Source organism: Microcaecilia unicolor, chromosome 2, assembly GCF_901765095.1.
Source record: "Microcaecilia unicolor chromosome 2, aMicUni1.1, whole genome shotgun sequence".
Lineage (NCBI taxonomy): Eukaryota > Metazoa > Chordata > Amphibia > Gymnophiona > Siphonopidae > Microcaecilia > Microcaecilia unicolor.
In genome coordinates, this window is record NC_044032.1 from 237689863 (window position 1) to 237714809 (window position 24947).

The 24947-nt window shown below is 41.8% G+C and overlaps 1 protein-coding gene across 1 annotated transcript in view; it reads right to left on the bottom strand.

Annotated features, from left to right (window-relative positions):
• Positions 1 to 21506, bottom strand: part of VLDLR (very low density lipoprotein receptor) — a 120411-nt gene extending 98905 nt beyond the window's left edge. The window contains exon 1 of the mRNA XM_030193820.1: positions 21315 to 21506. Coding sequence (XP_030049680.1) covers positions 21315 to 21402 — 88 coding nt within the window. The 5' untranslated portion in view covers positions 21403 to 21506. The remainder of the gene's footprint in view (positions 1 to 21314) is intronic.
• Between the last annotated feature and the right edge of the window lie 3441 nt (positions 21507 to 24947).

Here is a 24947-nt window from a genome sequence, read left to right on the forward strand (position 1 = left end):
TTGCCTCTTGTACTCTGCGAGCAATGGATGCTTTAGAGACCTCCTCCCCTTTGTGAGGGCCAGCATGGAAGCATGAACAAATGATCAACTGATAAAACCAGTTGGTCACCTCCAAGTACTACAAAAGAAGGCAAAGAGCCAAATTTGAGGGTTAAAAAAACGGTCCGAGCCACACCGAGCTCACCCAGGTGTTTCTGCCATGAGGAACTCAGCATTCTGCCTCTAAAAAGGCCAAAGCTGCTACCTGCACAGAATTGTACGCCATGTCCTCCTCCCCTCCCCCCCCCCCCCCCCCCCCCCCCCCCAAGTCATCCTGCAAGGGCAAGGTCTGGGGAACAGAAGCACCCGCCACATGTGAGCATAAGCTGCAGAGGTAGAATGTTTTTTGCCTGAAGGGTACCAATTACCTCTGGAAAATAGCCTTCCTTCCTCAACTTCACCTGCAAGACCATAGTGGGAAGGTTGTTCCATCTGAATTGGGCCTTTAATCAGAAGACCAGGCTGAGAAGCAATCTCAGAGGCCTATCCAATTGAAACTGAATACTAAGTGTATACTATGGATGACGAGGCCATCGGGAGCCACTAGAATCATGTGGCCTGATGGACTTGAATCTGTTGAAGAAGCCTGCCCAACGTGGGCCACAGGGGAAATGCAGAAGACTGGTTGGCCATGGCTGAAGAGCATCAATCCCTTCTGAACCATGATCCCGCTTCCAGTCTGTCCATGACTGGTGTCCCCACTGGGCTATGATCAGTTGGAATGCCGAGGAAGCGAGCTCCCATTCTCCCAGGTCTAGCACATGCCTGCTCAAGTAATCTATATGCATGTTCGCAATGTGTGCTGTGCTGCTGCAAATTAACCTCTGCCCACATGAGAGTTAGTGCTGCACTGCTCATGCCTCCTTGTTGTTTGATATAGGCTACTGCTGTCATGTTGGAGGACCTGGACTGGCATGCCCTCCACCAGGGGGAGAAACCCCAGTGAAAGATCCAACTGCCTGACCCAACAATGAGCCCCACCCCATCATCAGAGGCTAGTGTTGGGAGATCACTTCTGTCCACAGATTCCAACAGGAGACCCCAGGCCAGATTAGCATCTGAGAGCCACCAGTTCATACTGTGATGTGCCAGTGTTGTCCATTGTTGGAGTGGATGCATATGTGCCCAAGCCTAGAACAGCACATCTAGAGTCACTGCTATGGATTTGAGAACAGTCTTAGACGGAAGGAGGATGAGCTTAAAGCAAAAAGGGACTCACCTGCCTCTGTAGCTTGCCCCCCCCCCCCCCCCGAGGCAAACGAACTCCCACATATTCCCGTGTAGGAGTGGGAATGAGTCGACTGATGGGTAAACTGCTGCACAGCTTTTTGAAGCTATGCTGAAAAACATGGTGGACAGGCTTAGTATTTTAGAGCTGGCCAGAAAGTTATATTAATTCTAATTTCACAGTTAGGTCAGTGATGGGAAACTTTAAAGACTAACTTGTAATTGCCTATATAATTTATTTCACTCATTGAGTGATCTGAGACCTAGCCTTTTTCATACTGTAAACACCCATTGACCTTTACTGCCTTCTACAGTAAAATGGAAAGTAAGCAGGAGGAGTGGGGGGGGAGAAGAGGCAAGAACCATTTAAGAGGTTACATTGTTAGAACTTCCCCTCCTGAAGCCATTTGAAGAGATTCCTTCCCAAGTGGAGATTTGTGAAAATCTGGAAGTTCTAGCTCCACCCTGCCCTCAACCTGTGAGGCCTGCAAACTGCACAGCTTAGTCTACTTGAGTCATCTTCCTAATTGAGCTAGGAAAATAATCTTGAACTTCATCAGTAGTCTACTTTCCTTTTTTGGTGGCTGCATTTGTTCTTATATATTGCATCTAAAAGTAGAAACAATTAGGAAACATTTGCTGCTTTAGCATTAAGCCATAAGTATATATAGTTGTCTAGGACATTTTAAACTAAGTTATCCACATGTTTAAAAGGAGTTGGAACACTTCATCCTTAGGCTTCACCATCATTAGATGCAGTATTGACACTGGCACCTAGCCATGTCCTGGAAGTACAGGCAGACCCCCCATTATGTTAAGGAAAAAGTGCTGGGGCCTAAATAAGGTGTTAAAAGTAAGTTTACAAGTGAAGGTACCTCAAGATAATATGCCCTTAATCTGGTGTTTTACCGATTCTTGATGTCTACCCAACATAATTGTAATATTCATAAAATGTCAATTTTACATATGAGACATTGATACCTATGTTTTCATCTGATAGGAGTTAGCTTAAAATGAGGGAGATTTACAATAGTGCCTTTGGTCTTAGAATATAAAGCCATGGTTTCAAGTACTACTGACAAACCTATAGACTTTCCTTAACTTGGAAAGTTGGGTATTTGGTAAATAAAGCTATGGAGATCAAAGTTGGCTTCCTGGTTTAGGGAATACTTGATAAATTGTGTTCAAAAGAACAATCCTACACCCAAGGCCTCCAGTTATTTATCCCATCCCAATTCAGGTTGGTGATTTTACTACAGTCTCCAAGCCAAACTGCTCGTGTTGTTCCAGACCATTCCCCCACAGTATTAGGACAAGATTATATGATGGAGAGCACTAGCATGTGTAAACAAAGAAAATTAACCATGCTTCAAGGGATGTCTGAAATATGCTTCATTTCCATTTTCTCCTTGATATACCATTCATTCATGTATGCATTGTAGTTTGCATGGGGGAAGCTTTAAGAGGAGCCAGGAGTAGATAGAAGTAGAAAGTGAAAGCTGAAAGGAAATTTTATATGCAGGGAAGGAGGAGGATAGAAAAGAAGTTGACAGGAAATCCTGGAAAGTAGAAACAGGAAATTGGTATCAACATTAGAAAAATCACCATCTTGTACAACCATGAGTGATTAGATACTCCTTTCACAGTATAGGAAAAAAAAAAAGCATCATTTCTCTGGTGTTACACTACATATAGAGTATGGCTTTCTTGGTATTTAATGTCTAAAATTTGTATTTAGTAGTGGTAATTCTGTAACTTTGCAATCTGTTCATGTGTGACAGAAGACAGGTATTCTTTAAACGTGGACCTCTATTTATAGTAATCAGGCTCATTTTTCCAATAGTATTTTGATGTGCTGGGGCAGTACTTGGTGGTTCCTTCCAATAGGAAGGTTTGTATAAGTAAGGTTAGGACCATTAGAGCAAGTCTATATTACATTAACATCTATAGGTTAAGAAACATTTTCTAAAAAGTTTTATATATTTCCAGAACTCAGAATAGTGTTCTATATGCCTTAAAAAAGGAAGCGAATTCCAGCAAGAAATCAATGGAAGACTAAAGGACACGTGGAGGGGCATAATCAAAAGGGACACAAGTTTTGCTAAGACATCCTCGCAAAACCTGTATCAAAACAAGATGGATGTCCATCTTTCATTTCGATATGGTCGGACACCCAAATCCTGAAATTTAGGTAGTCCTTAGAGATGGTTGTCTCTAGACTTGGTAGTTTGATTTTTCGGTGATAATCGAACCAAGGACACCCATCTCAGAAACGACCAAATGCACAAACCCTTTGGTTGTGGGAGGAGCCAGCATTCATAGTGCACTGGTCCCCCTGACATGCCAGGACACCAACTGGGCACTGAAGTGGACTTCATAAATCGCTCCTAGGTATATAGCTCCCTTACCTTGTGTGCTGAGCCCCCTCAAAACCCACTACCATAGCCTTTACGGGTGAAGGGGGCTTCTAGATGTGGTTACAGTGGGTTTTGGAGGGCTCACATTTACCGCCACAACTGTAACAGGTGGGGTGGGGAGAGATGGGTCTAGGTCTGCCTGAATTGCACTGCACCCACTAAAACTGCTCCAGGGACCTGAGTATGACATTTGAGGCTGGCACAAATTTTTAAAAGATTTTTTTTAGGGTGGGAGGGGGTTAGTGACCACTGGGGGAGTAAGGGGAGGTCATCTGCTCAGTTTGGGCACCTTTTTGTGCCTTGGATGTAAAAAAAAAAAAAAAAAAAAAAAAAAGGCAGGGCCAGGTAAAGTCATCCAAGTGCTCATCAGGAATGCCCTTCCCCCCACCATTATGGGTCGGTCAAGGATGTCCATGTGTTAGGCAAGCCCAAGTCCTGCTTACGCTATGCTGCTGATATGCCCCCATGAACTGGTTGTCCCCATGACAAAGCAGTTGGGGATGCCCAAAATGGATACCAATTTGGGAGACCCTGTGAGAAGGCTGCCCATCTTCCAATTTGTGTTGAAAGATGGGCGCCCTTCCTTTTGAAAATGAGCCTGAAAGCCTTAACAGTAGGAAAATCTACCTGAAAGATTAGTAAGACTTTTTGGGGTTTTTTTTTTTTTTTTAAATGGGAACCATGGAAATTAAATAGTCCTGGGAATTCCCATGAAAAGCTTGAAGATCAAGACAAGAGCCTTCATTACAATCTAGCTTCCACTGGCAACAAAGGGAGATTCATTATGCTAAAAAAACTGTAGCATTTTGTACAACCAATGTAAATAGAGTTACAATAATCCAATCGTGACAATGTAGCATAATGAGGAATTTTCAGAACCAATTTTGCTGGGGAAAAAAAAAAAAAAAAAAAAAGTTTTGCAAAGACTTCTTGGAGCAGTATCAGAAAAACAGGTCTGACCTGCACCCTCCCCATGAAGGCCAGTAATAGTTTGTAACACTACAACTAGCTGGGTGAATACTAAAAGTACACATCACCGATCAGAGTATGCATATTGACAGCAATCACAGAGACTGGGGAACAAAAACCAGCCTATCTGAAAGTACCAGATCATGACCCACCTAATCTGATGAAAAAGTCCATTTACTCTCAATGATTTTTAATCCTGTCAAGTATGAATGTTTAAAACAGCACAGTGAGCCAGGAACTCTTATGTCATCTAAAGATGTGGCCAGTCACCGTACTCCACCTCAAGACTAGTTTTTAGTTTTCCCTGAGTTTTTCAATACACCCCACCTGACCTCAGCCTATTGGACCCAACAAGAAGTTATAAAAACCGGAAATAACTTCCACCCCGCACCGTCCTCCCTGCACCTCTGGGACAAACCAGGTTCCATTCTAAAAAGGAGGACTTTAGTGAAGAGCTCCTCCACCACTCCAACTGGCAGCAGAATGAACCTCAAAGACCATCCAACTACAGAGAAAGACCTTCACCACTCCAGCCAGCAGCAGAAAAATGAAGCCTCAGTGAGTTACTATTAAGCCAGCCTAATTAATAATTCAGACTTTCTAACAATATGTTCTGGCAGTAACTGAGCATGATGTAAATAGGAACAAACAGTTTGAAATGTCTATATGCGAATGCCAGAAGCTTAAGAAAAAAAATGGGAGAGACTATATTGCACTTAAAGTTAGATATAATAGGCATGAGACCTGGTGGAAGGAGGATAACCAGTGGGACACTATCATACCAGGCTACAAATTATATTGTAGTGATAGGGTAGCATTGTATATTGAGGGCCTTGAATATGCAGGACAATACACATCTTGGAATTCCTATGGATTAAAATTCCATGTGTAAAAAGGGGAAATAGTGATAGGGTACTACAGTCTGCCTGGCCAGGATGGACAAATGTAGAAATATCAGAAATGGGCAACCCGATAATGGGTTATTTCAATTACCACAGTAAATGATGGTATGTGGTAAATGATTTCACATGATATGTGATACTTTTATACCCAAGTTTGATTTGTCCTTGCCATTATCAGGGCACAGACCATAGAAGTCTGCCCAGCACTGTTCTTGTACTAAGTGCTGAAGTTAACATCGCAACCCCATATCTATTTAGTCACGATCAGGGCATTGATCGTAAGAATCTGCCCAATTACTAGCAACGCACCTAGTCTCTGGTAAGATTCTGTGGATCCATGCCTTCTAAACAGGATTCCTTTGTGTTTATCCCACACACGTTTGAATTCCATCACTGTTTCATGTCCACCACCTCCCGTGGGAGAGCATTCCACATACACCATCCTCTCTGGGGGAAAAAAAAAAACACACTTCCTAACATTACTCCTGAGTCTGCCCCCCCCCCCCCTCAATTCATGTCCTCCAGTTCTACCGCCTCCCTATCTACAAAAAAGGTTTGTGGATTAACACCTTTCAAACATTTGAACGTCTATCATATCACCCCTGTTTTCCTGTTCCTCCAAGGTATACATGTTCAGGTCAGCAAGTCTCTCCTCATGTGGTTTGCAATGTAAATCCCATACCATTTTTGTAGCTTTTCTTTGCACCGCTTCCAGTCTTTTTACATCTTTAGCAAGACATGGCCTCCAAAACTGAACAATACCCTGATATTGACTGGGTAAATGTAACATCAGGGCATGCTAGCAAAGTAAAATTCCTTGATGAAATCAAGGACTGCTTCATGGAGCAGCTGGTACAGGAGCCGACAATAGAAGGAAAAACTCTAGACCTAGTCCTTAATGGAGCACATGATCTGGTGTGGGATGTAATAGTGATCATAATATGATTTGATACTAGCTTTGGAGTATAAACAGGAAATCAATATGCTAGCATTTAACTTTCAAAACGGAGACAAAATGAGAATAGTAAAAAAAAAATAAAAAATAAAGGTGTTGGAGGCAATTTTTTTTTATTTTAGATATATATATATATATATATATATAGAATCTGGCAAAATAATTGGTTTGACTGCTAGATAGGGGTAAGAGGGGCAATCAGGGAAGACAAAGCCATTGAGGAGAGATTAAATGAATTCTTTGCTTCGGTCTTCAGAGGAAGGTTTGGGAGAGATCAGTGCCAGAAATGGTATTCAAAGCTGACAAGTCAGAGAAACTGAATGAAATCTCTATAAACCTAGAGGATGCAATGGGGCAATTTTACAAATTAAAGAGCACCAAATCTCCTGGACCTGATGGTATTCATCCGAGAGTACTGATAGAATTGAAAAATGAACTGATGGAACTCTTAAAATAGAGTGTGGTACCAGAAGATTGGAGGGTAGCCCATGTAATGCAGATATTTAAAAAAAGGTTCCAGAGGGGATCTGGGAAATTATAGACTGGTGAGCCTGACATCAGTGCTGGGCAAAATGGTAACGGCTATTAATAAAGAACAAAATTACAGAGCATATTCAAATGCATGGATTAAGTGAAGGGAAATCTTGCCTCACCAATTACATTTCTTTGAAGGGGTGAACCGGTTGATAGTGTATCATGGATTTTCAGAAGGCATTTGACAAAGTACCTCATGAAAGACTAGAGGAAACGAGTCATGGGATAGGAGGTAGTGTCCTATTGTGGATTAGAAACTGGTTAAAGGATAGAAAACAGTAGAGTTAAATGGTCCGTATTCAATGGAGAAGGGTAGATAGTGGGGTTCCCCAGGGGTCTGTGCTGGGACTGCTGCTTTTAACATATTTATAAATGATCTAGAGATGGAACTAGTGAGGTAATTAAATTTGCTGATGACAAAGTTACTCAAAGTTGTTAAATCATGAGAGGATTGTGAAAAGTTACAAGAGGACCTTAGGAGACTGGGCGTCTCAATGACAGATGAAAATATGAACGAGTGCAAAGTGATGCATGTGGGAAAGAGGAACCTGAACTATAGCTATGTAATTCAAGGTTCCAGGGTAGGAGTCACAGACCAAGAAAGGGATCTAGTCACATTGTTAAGTTGAAACCCTCTGGTGTGCTGCAACTGCTAAGAAAGCAAATAGAATGTAGGTGGTATTAGGAAAAGAATGGAAACCAAAAGTGAGGACGTTATAATGCCATTGTATCGGTCCATGGTGTGACTGCACCGCTAATATTGTATTCAATTCTGGTTGCTGAATCTCAAAAAAAAGATAGTGGAATTAGAAAAAAAAAAAAAAAAAAAAAAAAAAGGAGGTACAGAGAAGGGTGACAAAAGTGATAAAGGGGATGGGATGGGATGACTTTCCTTGAGGAAAGGCTGAACCATCTAGGGTTCTTCAGCTTGGAGAAGAGACGGCCGAGGGGAGATATGATAGATGTCTATAAAATGAGTGGCGTGGAACTAGTAGATGTGAATAGTTTTTTTTGTTTACTCTGTACAGAAATACTAGGACTTGGGAGCATGTGATGAAGCTACAAAGTAGTAATTTTAATACAAACCTCAGATAAAATTTCACTCAACATGTAATTAAACTCTGGAATTCATCACCAGATAATGTAGTAAAGGCAGCTAGCTTAGTGGGGTTTTAAAAAGGTCTGAATGGCTTCCTAAAGGAAAAAAGTCCATAGACCATTATTAAATTGACTTGGCGAACATCCACTGCTTATTTGTTATAAACAGCATAAAATTTATTTAATTTTTTCAGGATCTTGCAAGATATTTGTGACCTGGATTGGCCACTGTTAGAAACAGGATGCTGGGCTTGATGGACCTTTGGTCTGTCCCAGTGTTGACATACTTATTTACCTTGTAGTACATTTTCCTTGTGTAAAATACCTAACTGCCTTGTAACATTATTGCGTTACCTGTATTGTAAATGTTACTGGTTAAAATCTGGTCCTTATGTTCCGAACACGTGTCCTTAAACCTTACAGTGCAAGTTAATGTAATTCCCCAAAATTAAATCTATAATTGCAGCCAACCACCTTCGTAACCCAAGTATCGCTAATTCCACATCTTAAAAAAAAAAAAAATAGATTGTATCAAGGGTTGATAAACATAATCAAGCTTAATAGGATTCTCTCAAAAGTTAAAAGGGCCAATCCCGAGAAAATTTCTTTTTAGCTTACACTTGAATGAGCATACTCAGGCCAATTGCCTTCAATACAACACATTAGTCTGATAGAATGAATGAGAGAAGTAAAAAGGTATTAACACTGATTTGTATATATTAGACCGCATGACGTGAGTTTAAGGGTTGTTGCATTAAGATGTTAATCAAGGTGAGGAGACTGAGGCACTGCATCCCAAGGGTCAGAAAGTTCTCATTTTCACCCTATATGATCTAGTTAAAGCCTTGAAACCATGATAATCCTCAAACCCTGAATCCCTAAAGAATCAAAAGGAAAGCAGAACACTATGATCTATTAGTTCAAAAGCAATGGATAAGTCAAACCGAACTATGATGGAACTTTGACTGAAGTCAAACAGACCATGGTATGGAATACCATAAACAGCACTATGACATCTAATGTTTTGTATTATTTCCAATGCTTTGTACTGGAGATGTTGCTATTAATGATTTTAGTCTTGAATTCTATAGGGAAGACACTTCCAGCACCCATTGTGTGATGGATGAGTTGAAGCTGCAGAATACACATACATCCAAGTGTCAGGGGTCACCTAGTGGTGTCCCATGCACCACCATTTTTCAAGCATAACCAGATTAACACAAGCTAGGAATCAGGCAGCTCCTCTATACGATTCCCCAATGTGTCTGTAACACGAACCTTATTCGACTAACATCACTATTTCTCTACCAGAGTTGGCGAATGCCTTCACAGTAGTATAAGGCACATTGAGCCTGCAAATAGGTGGGAAAATGTGGGATACAAAATGTAAAATAAATAAGGTACTATCCAGTACTGCCACCTACTTGGCCCCCAGGTGTTTGCAGTTGTAAAGTGGTTTCTTGAATGATATGATTATTAGACATAGGAGCCTTTTCAAAGTGATTGGGGTGCTAAACCCAATGGAAGTTACCCCTCCCTGGACACAGGCAAGGTAGTTTGCTCAATACAGGGGTGCTCAAGCATTCACACAGCTGGCTCCTATGGACATTAAATGTACCCAAATGCACTAAAAAAAAAAAGTGTACCATGACCACAGCATGTTCACTGTCCCTTTGCCTCACCACATCTCCTGCACATGGAGGATGTTTGCAAACTGTTCATGAGCTTGTGTTTTAAAAGTACAATTCAGTGTGTACTGGAACTCCCAGCATTTCATTCATCCACCATGACTTAAGCACATGTACACTAGAGTAAAGGTTCAGATATCAAGGTACACCCAGCCAGATATGCACAATGATTACAGATCAAATTTACCTGCGAAGGGGGGGGGGGGGGAGTACATGCAAAACTCATGCATATTCATTGTGGAATATCTTGAAGACTACACTGGCTGGGGTCCTGATAGATCAGAGCCTCTGCTCTACAGATCCTTGCAGAACTAGGAGAATTTTAAGTGTGAGGAGAACAAGCTAGAGCTGTACACTTTATGGGTCCATCTAAGCCATTTTATAGTAGCAAACTGCTAAATTGCTCTAACGGTGAGCATATGAAGTTTGGCCCTGGGGTTATTTGTACTGCATAGGAGTTTAGATCACACTGACCTTGAGTAACCTTCAGAATCTGAGTAAAAATTTAAACCAGCCCCTAATTACCTCCCATCGTAACAGAGGATCCAGAAACCCCTCTGTACGTCATCTATTGATATTTACCACTAGAAGCCACAGAAGTTGTATGTTTGTAAACACTACCTTTTGTATCACTGTCATTCACATCTTTGAACAGCTTTTTCAGCATGTGCAACTGTCTGTTCCCTTAGGACAGTGGTTCCCAGACCTAGTCCTGAAGGCACCCCAGCTTGCTAGGTTTTCAGGATATCCACAATGAATATTCATGAGATTTGAATGCCCTACCTTCACTGCATGCAAGTCTCATGGATAGTCATTTTGGGTACCCTGAAAACCTGACTGACTGGGGTGCCTCCAGGGCCAGGTTTGGGACCCTTTACCTTGAGGTATGCATTTAGTATGCTACTGAAACCAGTTTAGTAACTCGGTTATATGGCAAGCTGTATTGTAGAAAAGCATTAGTATCATAGCAATGTTATTTGAATGTTCTCATTGTGTGCTTTCAATATTCTATCACTATTATGCTTACATTGTATTCTGTTACAGAATTTCAATGCTGTTAAAATATGTATAATTTTGATCCTGTTTCATGGTAGTATAAGGTCTCAATTGGCTGTATTTGTTAACAAAATTTAACTACTGTGCACTGCCTTTTCATAAATCCCCACAAACAAGCTTTACAATGACAGCTCTCATGGGACGTAAAATTATTTTATGCAGGTCTTCCCCTATCAAGGAAGGGCTGAGGGAATTCTCTATGTAGCGGCAGAATTTAGGTGCAAAGAGATCTGTGCCGAGCCCATGCTCTTCAGCGCATAAATTGCACCTGTAGGAACAACATTTAATACCAGCTTCTGAGGCAGAAGTGCTAAGTCCCATACCCAAAGTTAGAAAATGGTCATGGCCACTAACTTCTTGGACCACTGCTAACCTGCTCATGCCTCCCCCATTAGCACACCCCCTCTTTAGATGCATGAGAGAACAGCTGGGTGCAGCTTAGTAGTGTGGGGATCTGGGGACTGCTCATAGCACCTAATCAAGGAACAATTTGAAAAAAGTCTCAGCACAACTCCATACAACCTATATAGAAATTTGTTTTGTTACACTACACTGCTGCTATATCACCATGGGCAAGGGTCTAATGACAGATGCTAATAGTTCACCTTCAGAGTATAGACTAGGAGGTCACAAACCTCAATTACCTAATTTTGCCAGTGAATCAGAGCAGCTTCTTGCCATCATTGCGAAGGGACCTCAGTTTGTGCTTCCAGTTGCCTGACCAAAGACAGGACCCTAAACCAAAAGGCTGTCAATTACCTTGGCAGACAGGTGTGGGGCACTACCCAATGAAAGGTGGGAACAGGCTATGCCCCCCCCCCCCCGGATCATGATCTGGAATGCCATATTCCAGGCATTATTGGCAGGTTTCAAAACCTCATACTTGCAGTACAATGACTAAACTAAGACCAAAGACCCTTGTCTCTATAAAGGAGATGTATGCCACTTAATCTGGGCAGGATATCTTATAGGTCTGTTAAGATGCCGTCCCTGGCTCCCTCTGCTGCTCTGGGTACAGTTGCTCACTCTACGATGCCAGAAGCCATATGGGGCCTAGTCCTCAAAGAAATTAGGGGTCCAAGAAGGCAATTGTGGGCTTAAGATTAGAGAACAGATTTAAATCCCTTACCATGCATTTGCTTGAACCTCAGATTCTAGCATTGGAAGTGGATGGATGGAGGGGCAATCCTCTAAGGAGCATGTTGCAAAAGCAAGGGGACTACTTGATAAAGATCAAGAAAAACAGGAACAGGAGGTCTAGCCTGCAGATCATCCTCAGGATCCCAGAAGACAGAGATCCTGCGATATATATTTGCAACCTGCATCACCAAAGTGGAGGAGTAGCCTAGTGGGTAGGGTGGTGGACTTTGGGTCCTGAGGAACTGAATTTGATTCCCACTTCAGGCACAGGCAGCTCCTTGTGACTCTGGGCAAGTCACTTAACCCTCCATTGCCCCATGTAAGCCGCATTGAGCGGGAAAGCGCAGGGTACAAATGTAACAAAAAAAAAAAAAGTACGAAAAACTGGAAGCTCAAGAGAACTGCAGCCTAGACTTGGGTCGTCCATTTCCCCTGCAGGCCTTTTTGGTTAAGTTATTATGCTACCAAGAAACACAGACTTAGTGCTCTGGAGAGCTTGTTCCAAGCAGAGATTTGGATCTTTCCAGACTGAGCTCTGGGAACTGCAGATGTGCAAGAACTCTTCTCATACAAGTTAGAGTTACAAAATAGAGGCCTGAAATTCTCGTTCCATCTACATTACAACTAAAGATGCAGGCCCTGAAGGACATCATCCATGTGGCAAATGTTCAGTCTGTAAACATTCTATGGACATCACCGATTTTAAAGATTCACAAACCGGAAAGTACACTACACCACCAGACTGCAACACTAATCATGCTAGCTATCCGTGTTAAACATTGGCAAAACTAAACGTTCTGTAAAAATGAGAACACAGGAGCAGCATTAAACGAAGAAATTTGTCTGCACCACTCACTGAACATTGGTCTTCTCACATTATTGACGATCTTCAATTTTTGTCCTTAGACGTTTCATTCAGAGATGGCACAAAAGAGACATTGATACAATTTTACTCGGAGAACAAAGACTTATTTTCTATTTCAACAGTTTAAAACCAAATGGCCTTAATGCCAAGATAAAGACAGTCTTATGACATCTATAGCTATCCTTTTCACCCTTTTTTTTTTTTTAAATTTACTCTGCTCCTATAGGATGAACCGTCTCCCATGTGTTAATCCATTACTAACATTCGCATTATTTATATATAACCTTATATTGTGTTTATTTTGGTTTTACTGTATTAGAATATTAGGCATTTAATTTTTTTTTTTATTTGTTCACTTATCAGTGCATTACACATTTTTATATATTAATCATTTCTATATTTAAATGCAAGGCATAATAAGTTCATTAAGATTTTGATTGTTTAGAACCATGATAGTATTGTCTTTTCACATCCTTTCAATTGTATTTGTTATACGTATTTAAAAAAAAAAAAAATGAAAGCACTAAGTTGCTTTATTGTGAAATTTCTCATTTTTATTTTTTATACTACAACCAAGCATTCTGCAGTTAACCTTCCCTATTATTCTGGGTAGAGATTTTAACAGTGTACGAGACCCCTCTGTTGATAAAGTTGGCTCTTGTTAGCCACAAATGTTTCAACATTAACAGATCCTCTATGCCATGTTTTAGGCACCTGGAGTTAAGTATATACAACACTCAATTGAGAACATTTTACTGTCATGACATCAGTTCAGGAGGCAGAGATAGGTTCTGTTTCCATGCAATGATTGGTGGATGCCAGTGATGAGGGGCCCTTAGTGTGGAAATTTCCTTTAGATCTATATGCCAATGTTAGGTTTCTGGACTATTTAGTGGAATGTTGGCAAAGGTATAAAACTAGTAATGCACAGCACAAGGATAATCCTATTCTGTTTTGGGAAGCGGCAAAGATGGTACTTTATTCTAGTTTCAAAAAGAAAGCTAGAGACCAGGACATTGTCTTGAATGACAGGTCAGGATGGCTTGCAAGCCCCATGGGGTTTTAGCTACAGATGTCACTAAGCAAAAAAAAAAAATTAACCTTGCAGACTGCTTTAAATGAACTGTTGCACCAAAAAGGGCCAAAAAGAAAAAAAAAAGTCAAGACTTCAATATCACCTTTATAAATCATGGTAACAGAGGGGGAAGATTACTGGCCTGGTTGGTAACTACTCACAATGGCCCCTGATGGGATTTAGGGCTGGCTGGAAGGGGCCAGCCCTACACACTGATGCTGAGATTTGCCAAATTTCCCAGGACTATGCTGTGCTGTTATGCCACTCCTCCTGAGAAGGGACATCAGAATAATTCCATGTATTTAGATGTTTATACTTGGGAATTTCTGAATACCCCTTAGCATCTGATGAAATAGCTTTGGCAATTAAAGCCTTGTTAAAGGCCTGGGCTCGGATATAGGGTAGAACTCTATAAACTTGTGGGAGCATGTTATTCTGTCCCTCTTGCTATGTATAGAGCCAGCTTGGGAGAGTTAAAAATTTTGCCCAAATAGTAGCTCTCTAAACCTGGCAAAGATACCCTGCTTCTGGATTTGTACCACCCATGTTCATTAATCTTTGAGACCAAACACCTGGTGAAAGCTTTTGTGAATAGATTAGCCAAGAATCCTCCTGGAATTAGGGCATGAGACCCAGGTGGGTTTATCCGGGGGCCGGTACATAGCAGAAAATATTGACCTCTAGCTGCTGCAGTTCCATTGCAGAAAAGGTATTTGGCAGGGTCGAATGGGACTATGTATGTCAAATTAGACCATTATGGTTTAAGGGTTTGTTCTAGATGCAGTCCACATTCTGTTCCCCCTGTGCCAAAATGTGGGTCAACAGAAGATAACTCATGGGACTGACATACATGAGGGACAGCTCTGGCAGGTCCCCCTATCTCTACTCTGTTTTGATGCTAGACCCTTTTATTAGGACATCTTTCTGACCCAGCGGTGAAGAGGGTGGGGAAAGGACAAGCATTTTTAGATTAGCAGCTTTTATAGATGTGTTGGTCCACCTCTTTCTAGGAGTATTTTTCAAGAATACAAGGATTACTTGGGTTTCAAGTTAAAGCTTTCCAAATCAGAGGCACTGGCCACCGAGACCTCAGTGCACGGGACATGGAGGGACCTTTGAGGTGGGCCATGGACTCCTTTTAGGTTATTTGGGGGATTCAGTTGCCTTGTTTGTCCAGGTTGGTGCGCTCCCATGATGTGGGAGCTCCTGGCTGCAATGAAGCAAACACTTGGAAGGGTGGTTAGCTTTCTCCTTGTCTGGCCAGATTAGCCTTTTAAATCAAGCAATTTCCTCCCCCCCAAGTGTCTATGTTCTGTAAATTTGCCTCAAGAAGAATCTTTTGCAGGTGGCCAAAATGCTAAATATTGCTGGTGTGAGAAGGTGAAAATAAGGGTTTACTATACTTGTATGAAACTGGCAGAATGAGGAATTGGACTTGACAAGTTTACAGGCATATAATTATGCCCGCCTTTTGATATCTGGGTGGTTGGTTGGTTATTAGAATATACTCCTATTTTGAACTGCTCTATGCACCTTATAGTGTCAGATCTCTTGCGAGTTCCTACTTGCACCTCAACTTATTCCTTGAACTATTGAGGTCCCTAAAAGATATTTGGAATAAGTTGACTCAGTGGTTGGGTGGCATTCCCACAGATGCAGATCAATTGCTGATTAGGGGAACCTGCATTTTCTGCCTGGTATGAAAAATATAGTATTTTGAATGTTGGGAGACCTGGTGTTAGATTGTTAGATTCTAAACTAGAAATACAACAAGAGGTGATCTCCTTTTTAGTATACTGGATACCTAAAAAAAAAAAAAAATAGGAGCATCTATGTATAGAGTATAGGTCAGTCAGGGTATAGCAAACAATGCTTAAATATTATACGTTTTGTAGAGGAAAAAAAGGCCTTAAGAAGCCCCCAGCTCTGATTTTAGCTTCGAGGGCTGGACTGCTTCATCATCGGCCAAACACCTCTTAGCTTTATTTCAATATTATCTTGATTTTGCTAAATTATTGAATTGCATAGATATTAAGTTTCCTACGCATCAGATTACTTAGCTTATCTGTTGCTCCTCATTCAGGTCCTTCCCACACCTTAAGTTCTGACCACGACCTACGATGGCCAGCTTTTCGGTGACCTGCCTCAGGGTCTAGTGGTCCTGCCCAGACCACTAGACCCTGAGGCAGGTCACCGAAACACTGGCCATCGTAGGTCATCATAACCTGAATGAGAAGGAGCAACAGAAAAGCCAAGAAGCGACAGATAAGCTAAGTAATCTGATGCGTAGGAAACTTAATATCTATGCAATTCAATAATTGAGCAAAATCAAGATTATTTTGAAATAAAGGTAAGAGGTGTTTGGCCGATGATAAAGCAGTCCAGCTCCCGAAGCTAAAATCAGAGCTGGGGGCTTCTTAAGGCCTTTTTTTCCCTCTACAAAACGTATAATATTTAAGCATTGTTTGCTATAGCCTGACTGACCTATACTCTATACATAGGTTCTCCTATTTTTCCCGAGTTACAGATTGTTAGAACATGTGCTCATGGCAGAGGGAACAATGAGCTTTTGAGGCTTTGTCGGATGGTACTATAGTGGGTGGGGGGGGGAGACCAGTTTGCTTTTTGTCAACTGAGAACAATCTCTTGACCCAAACACCTTAAAATTGGGAACAAAATTAAGGGGATATATTTTTTTTTAATTGGTGGTTACTGAGCAGCTCACTAATCAGGGCTTTTCAAATCAGTCCAGCAGGAGGGAAAGATTACTGGGGAGGTAAAACCCAGATGGCCAATACCATTCATAAAATGCCCCCGTTAGTCCAAGGGGGGGAATCTGCAAGTGCGTGTTGTATACTCCACTGGGTATACTTCACCCAGGTGCAGATGCCAGAGAAGCGACAATACTTTCTGTCATGCAGCGTGATACTGTTCACTACAGCAATTTCGGTTGGCTATTTTTCATTCTTCATTATTTTGAATCAGAGGATTTGTTTTTTGGTGTAATTGTGGGTGAGGGGGCAGCATGGGTAACACAGAAGGAATTAGAATTAGTGAGTGAAAAATGCATCCTATGTTACTGAGCGACTCCAGAGTCTCCATCTATTTGGACTTGGTGTGAAGCTTCATCAACTGTCATTGTAGGAGGTGAGAGCACTTTCTGCTAAAAGATCAGAATTCTTTGTTTGGGATCCATACAGTCTCACAGGTAGCAAGGAATCACATGACCTCCTCTAGGACAGAATAGGAGTTAAGAACTTTGTTTCCACTAAGACCGTTGTACTTTTTGGGTTTGGGAGGGATTCAGTTGGAAGGCTATTACTTTGTACTTCTCACAGGGGCAATAAGAAACCAATCCCTATGCTGTTTTGAGTTTTTGGTTCTGTCTTGTTCTCTCAATAAATTTGAAAAAAAAAAAAAAAAAAAAAAAAAAACTAAAAACTGGTGACGTAATCCAGTGATGGAACTGTTAAGCTGGATTGCTGCCAAGAATAAAATGTATTACACTATCTAGTTCACAAAACGGGAGCCAGGACCGGCTTAACCTCAAGATAAAGCAGTCACCTAAGGCAGCAGCTTGAGGGGTGGCAAATAGACAAGTGATCTTTTCTTACTGGTAGGTATAAACCCCAAGAACAAAAAGCTAGTGGGGTAAAGATGAAGATGCCGATATTGATAGTTGAGAACTTGAACAGATTGCATGATGTATTTTGAACAGTATGTTTATAATCTTTTCAATGCCGTAAACATTTCTCAGAATCGAGAGCATATCCTGAGGTACCAGAAGCACGGTAGTTGATTTCTCCCATGTAAGGCGCATAGAGCTATACAAAAAGTCACACCTACAACATGCATTTTACAGTTCTACTCTGCTCTCTTAAAAAAAAAAAAAGCCAACATGTAGTTATGTACCTCACATCTTGTTTGGAAAGCAGGTCATGCTAAATTACTATTGGCAAATAGTTCCTTGATGTAAATGGATAGAAAAGCAGCAAATGTTTCCTTAAAAGTCCCCTTGATTAAAAATTATATTGCCTTTACTGTATTCATACTGTTCAAAAGTATAACTAACTCTGAAGAGGTTTCCATTGATATGAGAAAACTGATTTCTAGAAACAATAGTGGTGAATGGCTGTAAAGGCCATAGCTGATTTTTTTTTGTTTTGACATTATCCATGTATCCACACAAAAAAAGAAAAAAAAAAAAAAAAAAGACTCATTGTCCCACCCCGTGGAGTTCAGATTACTATGAGCAAAAAAAACATGTGGCTCTTTCCTTCATGAAAGAGCACAACTACCCATCATTGTAGTTTGAGTTTTGTCTAGTCCTCAAGCTTAAATTTCATACACAGAAATAGGGGCCTGCTATACAAGAGCAAATACCTCAGGAGGTTAAACCAAGACATTCTGAGGTTTTAGGGGAGGGATAGAGTTAGGAGCAGTGTCTACTCTTACTGAAGAGTGGTGATGCACAAATGATACCAGTAGGTGGTGGTAACAGGTAACAAGTCAAATGCCATGGCATAAGAGGATCCAACTAGAGAACAGTGAGAGTCTAGCACTGTACTGGGTACATTTAGATTACTGTAGGGTTCTCTAGGCCTCACTTAACTGGTTAGATGCCTTGCCTTCAACTATAGTTGATACTTTACAACACACTCAGGTTACCGTCTCCTAGATTTACATTTAGGGTCTCAAGTTTAGCCCCTACGATTACATGTTTCCCAGCAGACGTTAACCTCTTAGGACTTCTAACAACAGCCTCCATTCACTTTCTGTAAAATACCCCTAAAGATTCATTAGTCAATGGAACCCGCACCCACTATGTTTTAGTGTGGTAAAACATTCTGGAATGCACTTCCTCAGTACATCATACAAGATATTGTTGCTTCAGAAGTAGAAGAGATCTAAAGACCTCACAGAGGTGTACTACAGCTTGCTATTTAGCATTTCCTCTTATCATAAGACTACCTTTGTACAGTTTCTATTACTAAAAAAGTCTGAATGTACACAGCTAAAGAACGCTACCCAATCACAGTATCAGATTAAGACTTATCCATCAAGGCACAATCTTCCAGCTGTTTAAGACCAAACATCAATCAGCAACAGGAGCACTGATCCTGCATCAGACTTAGCTTAGAAGATGCTTAGTAGCAACAGGGTAATGACAAGGGGGCAGTCTAGTAAGACTACAAAACTTAAGAGGCCCGTTGGGTCCACAGCTCTAGGTATAGCACTTCCTAGTAAAGATAAGGGGAAGGGTTCAGGCTGTTGATTTTGTACAGTTATCCAATCAGTTCAGAATTGGAGGATGTAAGAATGCGAGCTGGAAAAAAAAAAAAAAGTCATTTGAGCTGACTGTAAGCCACTGAACACTCTCCCCTCCCCAGTCTATTCTCTAGAAGATATTTAGAAATAAGTTACCCATATCACACTTCAAGTGGGAATGACATGACTCCGACTGGAATGGGGTGGGTAAGGGAGATTTATAAGTTACCAGCCCTAGGCAGAAGGTTCTACCTTCCAATTTGAGCTACAGTGACGAAAGAATCCAGAAGCATTGTAGTAGGTGAGGTGACAAAGGGTTGGAGCTGGTGGTTGGGAGGCAGGGATAGTGCTGGGCAGACTTACACGGTCTGTGCCCTGAAGAGGACAGGTACAAATCAAAGTAAGGTATACACAAAAAGTAGCACATACGAGTTTATCTTGTTGGCCAGACTAGATGGAATGTGCCGGTCTTTTTCTGCCATCATCTATGTTACTATGACCTGGCCATAGTGTAAATGGAAAAAGGAACACAATTAGTAAAGATAGGTAGGGAGCCGAGATTAATAATTCAAGTCTATAGAGAAAGAAATATAGGACTCAATTAGGTTAAACAATTTAGTTTATGTTAAAAAAAAAAAAACTTACACACTACAAGTACTTACATTTACTAAATGCTGCTTGGACTACAGTTTTTTTTTTCCAAATATCTTTAATAAACCAAGAGAAAAAAAAAAGTGAGTCCCTACTGGCGACTCACTGGTGAGTCCCAGTGTATTTTCAATCTTACCTGCTCCAGGCAACAGCTAGAGATTCCAAATGCTTATCCTAGATTAAAAGGCATACAGCAGTGGAAATTTCCTTGAGCTTAAGCAAAGCTTTAATCGGAAATCCTTGACCTTAAAAGAACAGCTCGCATTACAATGCCTGATGCAATCTATACTAATATTAAGAAACTAAAGTAGTCGGGTACTATATGGCAATTTATACAGATTTAGTTACGTGTCAAGCCAAGAAATCGTTCTCCTCAACTTAATCCCTACACTGGTTGAAGGCAAGACGCAAAAGGAAGAGACCTGGGTATCCTCTGATGTAATCAGAGCCCTCCTACAACACCTATTACTTTTTCCGAAACATGGCGACCGATAACCTGGTGAGCCGACTATTGGTCAGTGTTTGCAGTTTTTGCTCCACTATAAAACGGTGGCTTAAATGATTACAAGCTTACAAAAAAAAAAAAAAAAAAACCCTATGCCCGGGAGAACCAACATAAGTTTACACTGTTCCCCGTCCCTCCCTCCACACCTATCATTTCATCTTATAAAGTCCCGTGCTATGATATGAAGACGATGGCAGATTTTTTTTTTTTATCAGCAGGTTGCAGATTATTGGACCGGTATAAATGGCTTTAAACCCATGCAGCCCCCTCCTATACAAGGCACCCTGCTAATTTAAGTCTAGCCAGGGGAGAAGTAGCCACAATTTCATGTCAGCAACTGAAGATAAAAGGGGAAGGAGAATTCAGCTAGCCACCAGGAGCGCATCAAAATCCGAGGGTCCACTGCGCGGCTGCAGTTCTACCACCATATAGCCACAAAACCTTCCAAGACAGGCACAAACGTGACGGGCACCACTGATCTGGTTCGGCCACACGGACGTCATGCAGTCAGAACCAGGCAGGCAAAAAGCGATCCCCCCCCCCCCCCCCAGAAGAGAAAATCCCAACCCTGTTCCAAAATCAGAAGCCACTCACAGAAATACTAGCCTGTCCACCCTGAACCCCATTATTCTGACCTATAATAAAAACACCTGCTAAGTCACTTCAGCCACAGGCACCAGCCGCTCCACCCGTGACTCAAACCTCCTAAGAAAAGCAGATCTGAAGGGGAAGGTGTATTTAAATAAGCGTGCAACAACCTCTGCCTCAAGAGACAAATCATAGCAAGGTAACCGAAATTGTGTTGTGCGCGCTATAGCGAGGGCCAAGAAAACCCCCTACATACCATCAGCCACTGCAAGCAACAGTCCCGATCGGGCTCTGGCGCAAAGCCCGATCACATATGAGACAGCGCTGGGTCACTCACCGTGCATCGAGCCGCCGTCTCCGTGCACACAGCACCCCGCCACCAGCACCAGCACCAGCAAAGAGACCAGCCACGGAGCCGGGACCATGGCGCCAATCCGGAGAGAGCGAGAGAGAAGAAAAAGAGCAAAGCCCTGCAGCACGTCCGCGCTATGAACGGCAGGAGAGCGCGCTACAGAGGTGACCAGCTGCCCCGTCGAGGCACTCCTTATAGCGGCTGGGGGCGGTGCCGGCTGCCGCTTCACTGCTCCCCCGCCCGGCCACGCCGCCACCGCCGCCGCCGGCCCGGCCTCATTTCCTGATCAGGTGCAGCTGCTGCTCAGCTCCCAAACTGCTCCTTTCCCTGCCAGGGAGCTGCTCCGTGCAGCGCGGCACGCACTCGGCTCACTCAGCTGTGCAGCGCGGCACCCACTGAACTGCACCGCACTGCACTGTACTGCAGCGCGCTGCACTGCGCAGCCTCGCGGGGTTACCCTGTCGCTGCGCCGCTCTGGGCAGCCGAACATCTGGATGCTGCTGCTCCTACTGTATCCCTCCCTCCTTCACCTTGACCTGACCACCTAGGGACGCGACCCCGAGAAAACCTTCCTGTATTAAGAAATGAAACGAATAAAGTGTATTCTTGAATCTTTATGATTTTGTTAAATCTTTTTTTATATATAATGCTAGTGGTGGTTATTTGGGGGGGGGGGGGGGCGACTTTTCCTGAATAGTTAGAGCTCGCTACTGATAGGGAAATTGCCGGGTCGGTGTTCTCCCACTTCATTTAGCAATTACGCTAAATTATACGTGGCGCTTCTATAAATAAAGGTTGTAGGCTTTGATCGTAGGAAACGTCTGTCGAACGGGTACTTTTGTTCCTGGTGTGTTAGAAGAGCTAATTATAAGGGTCGTTGAAGCGTTTAGGTTTGGATGACTGGAACTGCCCTGTGCGATATATGACTGTTCTTAATTCTTCTAAAACAAGTGCACTTCACAGGATAGGGACACAACCTTTAATTCTAGCCATGCGTTTCTATGTTGTCATGGGGTAGGGGGCTGTGGTTGTATTTGTGTTATGGTAAATTAGAAGGAAACAAACTACTAGACTGCTGTAGCAAAATGTCCCAAAAGTGATGGAACAGATCCAGGCTAACCTGGCATCATTCTGTAAAGGGTGTGCCATGTGTGTAACTTTTATAGAGTACTAAGCACACATCCCCCCCCCCCCCCCCCCGGATTCTATATAGCATGACTTAATTTGTGCACACAAATCCAGTCATATTCTGTATTTGTGTGTGCAACTTAATTAGATAACAAGCCAATCAGTGCTGATAATTGCCAGTTAACAAGCAGTTATTGACACTAATTGGCATTAATTGATTTAATTAATTGGCCAAAAGCTGTGAAAACAATCCACGACCACTTGAACTTCAGGAAAGCACTAAAAACCAACCTCTTCAAAAAGGCCTACCCCAACGACCCCACGTAACCCTCTTCACCTACCAACACAACATGACTATGATCGCACAGGACAACATGCAATCTTCTTCCATTTTGACCCTCCACTTATACCTCATATGATCACTATACAACTTTGTATTTGTTATCCACTGACTGGGCAAACGCCTTTGACGGTACTATGTAAGCCACATTGAGCCTGCAAATAGGTGGGAAAATGTGGGGTACAAATGCAATTAATTAATTAGAATTTACACACACAACTAAGAATATTCTATAATGGGATGCATGTGCATTCTAACACCTGGCATGCCTAGAATCCGCACCAAAATCTAGGCATATTCTATAACATTGCACGTAACTTAATTGGCTTAAGAAGCTAATCAGCATTGATAACAGCACTTAAGCAATAATGAGCACTAATTGGCAGTAAGAATTTACGTGCACAACTCGCTAAGCATATTTTGTAATGAACTGCACCTAAATTCTAATGTGCGCTGTTCAAAAGAGGTGTGGCTATGTGCAGGGAAATGGGTTTTTCCATGGGTGTTCCAAAATTTACGTGCGCAGTTATAGAATTTGGCCCAGCAGGCGTAAATCCATGTGCAGGGATTTAGGCCATGTTTTCATTGGCCTAAATGGATGCATGTTGTTTTGGGCACTAGGATTTCCACCTAAACGTATTCTATATACCATGCCTAAATCTAGGCCTGCTTATAAACTGTGCTTAGGCGGAAATCTTTACTGCGTGGATTTTTTAGGCACCATATATAGAATCTGGCCCTATGTCACATAGTTGAAAAGGGGGCACAGCTATGGGCATGCAATGGGCGGGTCGTGGGTGTTTCTAAAATCTATGAGCTTTGTTATAGAATACACCCAGTCCATGCCTAATTTAGGCATCGAGATTTATACTAAGTTTTACTTGGCATAACTGCCCGCAACTAAGTTTAGTCATGCAGATAGGTGCTTGGTGTATTCTATAAACCTCATAGAAATTTAGGCTTATTCTATAATGATGTATTGGTGGAAATTCAACTTATATATCACGAGCTTGGCATACACAGAGTTTGTATTTTGATGCGGTGACTTCACAAGCTCGTCCGTCTCCAGGAATATCCTCACTTGATTTATATTTCTTGAATTAAGAACTGGGGAGGGGCTGTTGTGTGCGGCCGCTCTTTGTTTGATCATTTATTTCAAGATTCAAGAATCATTGAAGGACTGTTGGGACATGCTATAATATTTCTCCACCTGGTTACCTGCCTCATTATGCACGTAATGTTAAAAATATGTGCATTTGTCAATCATTTTTTTACATGTGTTGTGAGTTTGGAGTGGTTGAGTGTTGGTACGTTTGTAGAGAGTACAGTGGATGTGCTCTGAGTATGAAAGTTCTGTAGGTTTTAAGAATTTGTGGTTGTTGATACATTTGATATAAATAATAAAGAATTTTTGATACTTTAATAGTTAATGATGAAGTCTATATAGAATCTGGAAGTAAATGGTTTACAATAAAATGAGTAACAGTTGCAGAATAATAATAATAATGAATGTGTTTGTGTGTGTGTGTGTTTTGATGAAAAATTGAGTTTGTCTCAACTGTTATTTAAACAGCTAGGTTTATGCAGAAACAGCATATGACATCTTTAAAAATAAGGGTTTATCCTGTCAGGAAAACCCAAAAGTGAAAAATAAATGAATTTTGGAAATTGCAAAGGCAAGTTTCTGCCATAGGTGTAGAGGTCAGAAAATCACTGCTATGTCCAATGGTTGGGCAGATGTGGTCTCTAAAGCTGCAGTATGATGTCTTTGGATCATTCTGATGATTTTCCACTGGTGAATATATTCAGCCAATGGTGATCAGCGTATTTTTTAAAATGCTGTCACCGGCTAAGTTAGACCCAGGTATTCAGTGCCAGACCACGTCCAGGCACTTATGCGGGTCCCGGCTGAATATCGGTCAGGACTCTTATAAATGCATCTGTCAGATTCTTCCCCCTCCCACTGATTCTGAACCCTCCCCCCCCCCCCCCCCCCCCCATGATCTGTTTAAGCCAGGCAGTATATTAATTTTTTATAATAAACATAATCATAATGCCTTCATGATCAAATCCACCGCATTCCAGGCCTACCTTATATCTCTGGTGGTCCAGCGGAGTTTTCAGGGTAGGAGCGATCTCCACTCACTGCC